Raw genomic sequence first — 10,148 nt, forward strand, 5'->3', positions numbered from 1 at the left:
CATAGCCACTCTCATATTCTATCTATATAAAAACTATTACAATTATGTTGATTTCGTGTGCATGCCACCCATCACATAAATTGGCAGTCACTTGCCATCTGTTGAAGTATTTTAGTATAATGATAATATCAATCTTTAGATTTTTACAAAAGTCATATTATTACATTATGAAGGCTAAAATATAAGTATTAATACACGACGAGAATTATTGCTCTCATTTTACTTCACAAAGAGATAAGTTGGTTTACGAACACCAAAAGTCTCATAGAATAACTAGAGAGGATAAAAGAACTAAGGATTTGTGTGAGTAATATATAGTTGGCGAGTTAGCACAGGTCTTGCAAAACCGAGTATTGTAGGTAAGACACTTGATCTAAGTTGTAATCTCATGATGATCAGGGGTTAGTTACATATAGATAAGCTTAAGTTTATTATAAGTATTGATGATAAAAACTTCATATATGATCTTGCTAATTATAGGAGATAGAGGGCAATTGAAAAGGGATTCACTTGAATGATTCTCTAGACGCCCAGGTGAGTTCGTACGACTCTCCATATATTTTATATAATTTGGTCATAAGTTTATTTGGATGATAGAACTTGTGTTAACATGATATATCTGAATGAGTAATGATAAGTGATCTTATTATGATATATTAGAGAGTATAATTATTGCCACGGGTGTAACGTGGTGGGAGTTAAATCACCATAGTGTGATAATTATTGCCACGGGTGTAATGCGGTGGGAGTTAAATCACCATAGTGTGATAAATGATTGCCATAGGTGGAATGTGGTGGGAGTAAAATCACCATAGTGTGATAATTATTGTTACGAGTGTAACGTAGTGGGGGAATAATCACAATTATGTTATAAGAGTAAATTCACATTTTAAATACTAAATTGCCATGATGAGAATATGGTGGTGGACTAATGGTTATAATTGTGATGAGGAAAACATTATTGTATTTCGATAAATGAACTCACTTAGGTTTGCTAATGTTATCGTAAATAATGTTTTTCAGGTAAATCACCGGTGCACAAATAGAAAAGTTTTGCCGAGCCTCGGTATGTTGAAAGATCGAACACTATGTTTATAACCCATGTTTGGATGTATAAATTATGGGTTAGTTAAATAAGTTTGATGGTGTAACTTACTCAACGTATCGGTTTTATATATAATGTGAATTTTGAATATAGTTGTTTTGTCAAATTTTTCATTATAATGCTTTCGTTGTTTGAACAATCTGGGACCGGTTTAAAATATATTATTAAAATAATAATATAAAAAGACCTTTCAAAATATGGTGTTACAAGTTGGTATCAGATCAATGGTTTAAGTGAACTAAGTATTTAATAAGAATACTTAGACTTAAATTGTGTGCTCTTGATATGTTGAGTAAGCAATGTTCGATCTCAGGCTCGGGGTGGGGATGAGAATTAAAGTTTAATAAAAAATTCCCTAAACTACATGCATGTAAAAAGATGCATGTTAAGTTGTGTACCTACATGAGTGGTTGTTATTTGTACGTTAAGCTGTTAATTAGCATGATCATGTGCTAAAATGATTATTTGAACCGAAATTTGTGATTTATGGCATAATATGGCAACGATAAAATTATATTCGTATAGTGTATGGACAATCACACCTAGCTAGTGATGATTGTAAATACATGGTACTAATGTGATCTTAGAGTGGTTATATGGCTGTCTAAATGAACAAAGAATAGGTAAGGTTCATAAAGTATATAGGTGATAAATAAGAAAGTTTTATGTATGCTTTTAGTGGGGCTGATAGGATATAAATATTATCCTAAATCTTTGTTGTCATTTCAGTAATAAGAAATGACAAGTTCACGTCATGAGAAATGAGTAAACGATGGTGATGGAAGTCACCCTCAACATTCGCATACAGTGCAAGTAGTACTGAGAGACCGATAAGAAATAATTCTTCCCCTTCGCATGTAACGATACCACGTGTTCAAAACGATGAATTCCGGGAATATATTTCTGAAGAGATAGCAAAAGCAATGAAAAATACTCTTCCTTTTATTATTGCTGAAGTAAGCTCTAATATTCGATCCGTCATTAAAGAAGAGTTAGAAGCAGAAAAGAAATCAAATGAGGATGATCCTAAAGATCAATCCACGGGTGAAGGGTTGGAAAAAGTCAGATGTCCGTACAAGGATTTTTTGGCATGCAATCCTAATCCATTTCTAGGGGCAGCTAATCCAATTGTAATCCAAAGATGGATAACGGAAATGGAAGGTGCGTTTGACACAAGTCATTGTGCTCCGAAAGATAAAGTAATCTATGCGTCAAACTCACTACGAGGCCGAGCAAGGGACTGGTGGGAAGTATTAAAGAAAGAAAGAGGTCATGCAGGAATTATGAAAATGACATGGGAAGAGTTTAAAGTGATCTTTCTAAAACATTTCTGTCCACAAGCATCAGTTGAAAGGATTGCTGATGAGTTTCTCCACATGACTCAAACTTATCAAACTGTGGAAGAAATTACCGGAGATTATTTCGATAAACTCCAATTCTGTCCTTTTATGGAAGATGTAAAGATGAGGATTAATCGATATCATCGAATGTTGAAAACAGATATTCGTGAATTCATAAATCCGTCGAAGTGTGAAACTTTAGAAGAAATTATAAATTGGGCACAAGAAAGAGAAACCGAATTAAATCGACAAAAAGCTAGTGGTGAAAAGAGAAAGATAGAGACTTTTAGTACTCCTTCAAAAAAATTAAAGACAAATTTTTCAAAGAAAACGGAGTCACACATGGGAACTCATCATTGCAACACTTGTGGGAAGAATCACCCAGGTGAATGTCGTCTGAAGCAGAACATCTGCTATAGATGTGGAAGGGTAGGTCATACCAGTCCACAATGTTCAAGCCCGGTAAATGAGTGTTATTATTGTAATATGCCCGGACACATCAAAAGTGAATGTCCAAAATTACGTGGGGGTGAAGGGAAGGGAGTAGATATAAGGCAGACACGGGCAACGGGTGGCGACAAGAAGGGCGAAACATCTGGAGTACGTGGAAGAGCCTTTCAGATTACGGCAGAGGAAGCTAAAGTCACACTTGATGTGGTGACAGGTATTTTCTTTATCAACTCTATGCCCGCACACGTGTTATTTGATTCCAGAGCTAGCTATTCGTTTGTCTCTATGAAGTTTAGCAAAGATTTTACTCACCCAACTACTAAACTAATAAATCCTTTGGAGATAGAAATAACCGATAGCAAAATCTTTTTAGTGTTAGATGTGCATCCAAATTGTCGTCTTGAGGTTGAAGGAGAAGTTTATTCTATTGACCTTATTCCTATGATTCTTGGAGAATTCGATGCTGTAATAGGCATGGATTGGTTATCTCGCCATCATGCTGAAATCATATGCCATCAAAAGATTATCCATCTTTCTGCCCCTAGTGGTAGGCGAATCTCAATTTATGGTGAAAAGAAGGGGAACCTCTCTATTTGCTCGATAATGAAAGCAAAGAAATATTTAAATCATGGGTGTAAGGCGTTCCTAGCCTATGTTGTTGATACGAGTCAAGTAGAGATAAAGATTGAAAATGTTCCCGTAGTAAATGAATTTCTCGATGTATTTCCAAATGTTCTTCCGGGTATACCGCCCGAAAGAGAAGTTGAATTTCGGATTGATCTTGTTGCGGATGCCAAACCAATTGCAAAGGCGCCTTATCGTTTAGCCCCCACTGAAATGCAAGAGTTTATGTCGCAATTACAGGATCTTCTTGACAAGGGATTTATTCGTCCTAGAATATCGCCATGGGGTGCACCAATTTTATTTGTTAAGAAGAAAGATGGGAGTATGCGTATGTGTATTGATTATCGTGAGCTGAACAAAGTTACCATCAAAAATAGGTATCCATTACCTAGGATCGATGATTTGTTTGACCAACTCCAAGGGGCTAGTTGGTTTTCTAAAATCGATCTGAGGTCCGGCTATCATCAGTTGAAGGTAAGGGATGAAGATATTCCTAAGACTGCCTTTCGTACAAGGTATGGTCATTATGAATTTGTAGTGATGCCATTTGGACTTACCAATGCACCAGCTGCATTTATGGATCTCATGAATCGGGTGTGTAGACCCATGTTAGACCGATCTGTTATTGTCTTCATTGATGATATCTTGGTATACTCACGAACTGAGTTAGATCATGCTCGTCATATCTGTGAAGTACTTGAAGTTCTAAGAAAGGAGAAACTTTATGCCAAATTCTCCAAATGTGCTTTTTTGCTTCGAGAGGTGCAATTCCTAGGCCATGTAATAAATTCAAATGGCATTTTAGTTGATCCCGTTAAAGTGGAAGCTAAGACTCCAACAGAATTTCGTAGTTTTTTGGGTTTAGCTGGATACTATCGGCGTTTTATTAAGGATTTCTCCAAAATAGCTTCACCATTGACGAAGCTAACTCGAAAAGATATTAAATTTAATTGGGGAAGTGAACATGATGAAGCATTTAAAATCTTAAAGAAGAAACTGACACAAGCACCGGTATTGGTGTTACCAGAAGGAACAGAAGATCTAGTGGTTTGCTGTGATGCTTCATATTTGGGTTTGGGGTGTGTATTTATGCAGAGAGGTAAAGTTATTGCATATGCCTCTAGACAATTAAAACCCAATGAATTAAATTATCCAACTCATGACCTAGAATTAGCGGAAGTGGTATTTGCTTTGAAAATATGGAGACATTATTTATACGAGGTGAAATGTACTATCTATACCGACCACAAAAGTCTCAAATATTTCTTTGATCAGAAAGATTTAAACATGAGGCAAAGGAGATGGTTGGAATTGGTTAAAGATTATGATTGTGAAATTATTTACCAACTTGGAAAAGCAAACGTTGTTGCAGATTCTCTTAGTCGAAAAGAGGGGCAACAATCTACCCAGCTAATATTTGAATATGGCAGTAACTTCAAACTTATTTGCAAAGATCAAGGAAGCTCAAACAGAAGCCTTGAAGGAAGAAAATCTTAAACAAGAAAGAATAGTAGGACATGTAAAAGATTTGAATGAAAACAAAAATGGCGTGAAGATTCGATATGGTCGAATCTGGATTCCAAATACATGTGATGTGAAGATATTACTTCTTGACGAAGCTCATAAATCAAAATATTCTATTCATCCCGGTGCAACCAAGATGTATCATGATTTACGTGGCGACTATTGGTGGCCCGGTATGAAACGTGAAATTGTTAAATACGTCGAAAGATGTTTGACGTGTTTACAGGTGAAGGCGGAACATCAAAAACCCTATGGGAAGATCCAACCATTAGAAATTCCTAAGTGGAAGTGGGAACATATTACAATGGATCTAGTAACTAAATTGCCAAAGACGTCAAAGGGTTTTGATGCAATTTGGGTGATTGTAGACCGATTGACAAAGAGTTCTCATTTTCTACCTATACAGGAATCATATTCTTCAGAACGTATGGCCGAGGTGTATATGAAGGAAGTGGTGTCACGGCATGGGGTGCCAGTGTCAATTGTGTCTGATAGAGACACACGATTTACTTCTAGGTTTTGTAGAAAATTACAGGAGGAATTGGGTACTCGTTTACTAATCAGTACAACATATCACCCACAAACTGATGGTCAAAGCGAACGAACAATACAAACCTTTGAAGATATGTTAAGGGCATGTATTATAGACTTTGGGGGAAGTTGGGAAAAATATTTATCATTGCCAGAATTTTCCTATAATAATAGTTATCATTCAAGCATAGGAATGCTTCCCTATGAAATGTTATATGGTAGAAAATGTCGAACTCCAATATGTTGGGGGAGAGGTTGGTCAACGGGAGCTTGGTAGTAAAGAAATTGTAGCAGCTACAACTGAAAAGACAGATTTAATTCGAACTCATCTCAAAGCTGCCCAGGATAGACAAAAGTCTTATGCTGATAAACGAAGACGACCAATTGAATTCCAAGTGGGGGATCGTGTGATGTTAAAATTCTCCCCGTGGAAGGGTGTAATTCGTTTTTTGTAAAAGAGGCAAATTAAGCCCGCGGTTTATTGGTCCGTTTAAAATCATAGCTAGAGTTGGAAGTGTGGCATACCGTTTAGAATTGCCAGATGAGTTGAGTGGGATACACAATACATTTCATGTGTCACATTTAAGAAAATGTTTGGCCGATGAGACTGCATATGTACCACTAAATGACATAGAGGTGGATGATAAATTAAACTATGTTGAGGAGCCGGTTGCCATACTTGATCGAAAAGTAAAACAACTCCGCAACAAAGTAATCAATCAAGTAAAAGTCCAGTGGAAACAAAGAAAAGGTTCTGACGCCACGTGAGAGTCAGAATGAAATGAGGGCATATTATCCATATTTATTTTCTATCTAATATGGTTTCGAGGACGAAACCCTTAGTTATTGGTGGATATTTGTAACGTTTGTTTTTTTTTAATATAAATAAATCAGTTTACTTTATATTATAAGTTAAAATTTGACGAATACTTTAAAACTTTTATAACACTTTTAAATGATTATTACTAACATAATATGTGGATATGGATGCATACCAATAATATATATGTGTATTATGTTTTTCAAAAGAGGCGTAGAAAGCCACCCGTAGCCACTCTCATATTCTATCTATATAAAAACTATTACAATTATATTGATTTCGTGTGCATGCGACCCGTCACATAAATTGGCAGTAACTTGCCATCTGTTGAAGTATTCTAGTATAATGATAATATCAATCTTTAGATTTTTACAAAAGTCATATTATTACATTATGACGGCTATAATATAAATATATATACATGACGCGAATTTTTGCTCTCATTTTACTTCACAAAGAGATAAGTTGGTTTACGAACACCAAAAGTCTCATAGAATAATTAGAGAGGATAAAAGAACTAAGGATTTGTGTGGTAATATATAGTTGGCAGTTAGCACGGGTCTTGCGAAACCGAGTAGTAGAGGTAAGACACTTGATCTAAGTTGTAATCTCATATGATGATCAGGGGTTAGTTACGTATAGATAAGCTTAAGTTTATTATAAATATTGATGATGAAAACTTCATATATGATCTTGCTAATTATAGGAGATAGAGGGCAATTGAAAAGGGATTCATTTGAACGATTCTCTAGACGCCCAGGTGAGTTCATACGACTCTCCATATATTTTATATAATTTGGTCATAAGTTTATTTGGATGATAGAACTTGTGTAAACATGATTTATTTGAATGAGTAATGATAAGTGATCTTATTATAATATATTGGAGAGTATAATTATTGCCACGGGTGTAACGTGGTGGGAGTTAAATCACCATAGTGTGATAATTATTGCCACGGGTGTAATGCGGTGGGAGTTAAATCACCATAGTGTGATAAATGATTGCCATAGGTGGAATGTGGTGGGAGTAAAATCTCCATAGTGTGATAATTATTGTTACGAGTGTAACGTAGTGGGTGAATAATCACAATTATGTTATAAGAGTAAATTCACGGTTTAAATACTAAATTGCCATGATGAGAATATGGTGGTGGACTAATGGTTATAATTGTGATGAGAAAAACATTATTGTATTTCGATAAATGAACTCACTTAGCTTTGCTAATGTTATCGTAAATAATGTTTTTCAGGTAAATCACCGGTGCACAAATAGAAAAGTTTGGCCGAGCCTTGGTATATTGAAAGATCGAACACTATGTTTATAACCCATGTTTGGATGTATAAATTATGGGTTAGTTAAATAAGTTTGATGGTGTAACTTACTCAACGTATCGGTTTTATATATAATGTGAATTTTGAATATAGTTGTTTTGTCAAATTTTTCATTATAATGCTTCCGTTGTTTGAACAATCTGGGACCGGTTTAAAATATATTATTAAATAATAATATAAAAAGACCTTTCAAAATAGGGTGTTACAAGAAGCCTTCAAGATGGGACTAAATAGGGGCTCCCCATTTTATGATGATCTTGTGACGACTCTTTGTAGGTCTTTAGATGAAGTCAGAAACGGGGCACTTAGATTCATACGGGAAGATGACAAGAGGATCCAGGATCATTTGGGGGACTCAAACAAAGCAAGAATCCCCTGACAAGAATAAAGGATACTCATACAGAAACAAACCACTTAAAGCCTTAAAGGATTACTTATCCCCTACACCAGTTCTGATGAAGCCTGTGGATGGAGAATCCTTGTATCTATACCTAGCTGTTTCAGGAAATGCCGTAAGTGCCGTCCTTGTGAAGGATCACGAAGGTGAACAACACCCCGTCTATTATAAAGACAGAATTATCAGGCAGAATGACTAAGTGGGTTGTGAAACTAAGTGCGTATGATATTCAGTATGAGCCCAGAACAGCCATCAAGTCCCAAACACTCACAGACTTTGTGGCTGATTTCAGAAGTGACCTACAAAAAGAAGCAGACTTGGAGGTCCAGTAACTAGAAAAGACTAAGGATCCTTGGATACTCTTCACTGACGGCGCTTCCAATGTGGGGACATATTACCCCAATCTATAGCCTGTGAGTTTCAAGCAACAAACAATGAAGCAGAATATGAGGCTTTGATCGCAGGTTTGCAGTTAGCTAAGTGCATGAGGATCAGGTATCTTCAAGTATATATAGATTCATTATTGATTGCTAACCACTTTAATGGCTCATATGTTGTTAAAGGAGAAAAACTAATCAAATATCTAGAACTTGTGAAGGAATTAGCAAAATCCTTCGAATTGTTTAGCATTGATCAGGTACCAAGGGAAGAAAATGCAGGGGCAGATGCTTTGGAAAATTTAGCCTCATCTCTGAAAATACCAGAAGACACGAAGATCCCAATTATTCATGTCCTCTCACCAGCAATAGGAGTACAAAAAGTTGGGAAGATAACGAATGACAAAGAAATTGTACTTTAGGATCCATTATCCTCGAATAACCAAGGATCATGGATCCTCCCGATCAAGAAGTATATTCAGAGATTCCAACCACCGAGAATCCCAAATCTTTCAAACTCAAGGTATCACAATATATTGTATTATATGATATACTATACAGGAAATCTCTTGCAGGTCCATGCTTGAGGTGTATCGAGGATCCTGAAATCCAAGAGGTGCTTAAAGACTTTCACGAAGGTGATTGTGGTAACCACACAGGAGGTAGAGCCCTATTCTCTAGAATTCTGAGAACATGTTACTACTGGCCGACCATGAAAAGAGACGCCATGAAATATTCGAAGAAGTGTGACTCATGTCAAAGGCATGGTAACATCCTACATCAGCCCCACGGAGCCAATGTATTCTATATCCTCATCGTGGCCTTTCATGAAGTGGGGCATGGATATTGTGGGTAAACTACCTAAGGCACCAGGAGGAAAAGTAATCGTGCTTGCAATGACAGATTACTTTTCAAAATGGATAGAAGCAGAAGATTTTGTTCAAGTACGCGAAAAAGATGTGATATCTTTCATTAAAAGAAATATTATTACTAGATTTGGTATCCCTTCGGAAATTATTTGTGACAATGGTTCCCAATTTATCGGGAAAAGAACCACTAACTTTTGTGACAGCTGGGGCATAAAGATGATTACCTCAACTCAGTGCATCCTCAAGCTAATTGCCAGATAGAGTCAAGTAATAAAATCATCATCAACAACTTAGAGAAGAAGCTAGGATCCAAGAAGGGAAAGTGGGCTGAAGAGCTATCTTATGCTCTTTGGGCCGACATGACAATACCCAAGAATGCAATGGACTAAACACCCTTTTCATTGGTGTTTGGATCAGAAGCAGTAATCCCTATAGAGATGGTGGTTCTTACAGCAAGAACAAGCATCTGTGATCCTAAGGCCAATGAAGAAATCCTTATTGAAGACTTGGATACCGTTGAAGAACTTGGAGACCTAGCCAAGATCAGAATGGCAGCATATCAACAAAGAGTAGCTGGGGCATACAACAAAAATATAAGGATCAGAAGATTTCTAGAAGGAGATCTAGTTTTGAGGAAAACCTTACAAAATACTACCAATCCGGCTGATGGAAAGTTAGCACCCAAATGGGAAGGACCTTATCAGATCGAGTAGGAGGCAGGAAAGGGGGCATATCATTTGCTCACAATGGAAGGCAACAGGTTACCAAGAGCATGGAATG

At 36.5% G+C, this 10,148-nt stretch overlaps 1 protein-coding gene and 2 long non-coding RNA genes across 3 annotated transcripts; all 3 read left to right on the forward strand.

The window, feature by feature from the left end:
• Positions 1–205: 205 nt before the first annotated feature.
• LOC143544176 (uncharacterized) lies at positions 206–1,195 on the forward strand. The gene is made up of 3 exons (XR_013137205.1): positions 206–359; positions 481–534; positions 1,024–1,195. It is a non-coding gene; the product is annotated as an uncharacterized LOC143544176 (long non-coding RNA).
• An 833-nt stretch (positions 1,196–2,028) lies between these two features.
• On the forward strand, positions 2,029–5,851 carry LOC143543926 (uncharacterized). The gene is made up of 4 exons (XM_077036139.1): positions 2,029–3,784; positions 4,325–4,566; positions 4,615–4,701; positions 4,973–5,851. Exons 1-4 carry the CDS (start codon positions 2,029–2,031, stop codon positions 5,849–5,851), a joined length of 2,964 nt encoding a protein of 987 aa, XP_076892254.1.
• An 871-nt stretch (positions 5,852–6,722) lies between these two features.
• Positions 6,723–7,823, forward strand: LOC143544182 (uncharacterized). Its single transcript, XR_013137207.1, has 3 exons — positions 6,723–6,977; positions 7,101–7,154; positions 7,644–7,823. It is a non-coding gene; the product is annotated as an uncharacterized LOC143544182 (long non-coding RNA).
• Positions 7,824–10,148: the final 2,325 nt, after the last annotated feature.

The sequence above is a fragment of the Bidens hawaiensis genome, unplaced genomic scaffold (assembly GCF_021521415.1).
Source record: "Bidens hawaiensis isolate Kalapana, Puna unplaced genomic scaffold, B.hawaiensis_p1.1 tig00000888_1, whole genome shotgun sequence".
Classification (NCBI taxonomy): Eukaryota; Viridiplantae; Streptophyta; class Magnoliopsida; order Asterales; family Asteraceae; genus Bidens; species Bidens hawaiensis.

What these genes read in the sequence shown, in the direction of transcription:
- LOC143543926 (XM_077036139.1), top strand. Translation starts at nt 2,029, where the DNA reads ATGAAAAATACTCTTCCTTTTATTATTGCTGAAGTAAGCTCTAATATT. An exon ending in TCTTGACAAGGGATTTATTC is followed by an intron (nt 3,785 to 4,324) that starts GTCCTAGAATAT and finishes ATGGCATTTTAG; the next exon opens with TTGATCCCGTTAAAGTGGAA. An exon ending in ACCTAGAATTAGCGGAAGTG is followed by an intron (nt 4,702 to 4,972) that starts GTATTTGCTTTG and finishes TTATTTGCAAAG; the next exon opens with ATCAAGGAAGCTCAAACAGA.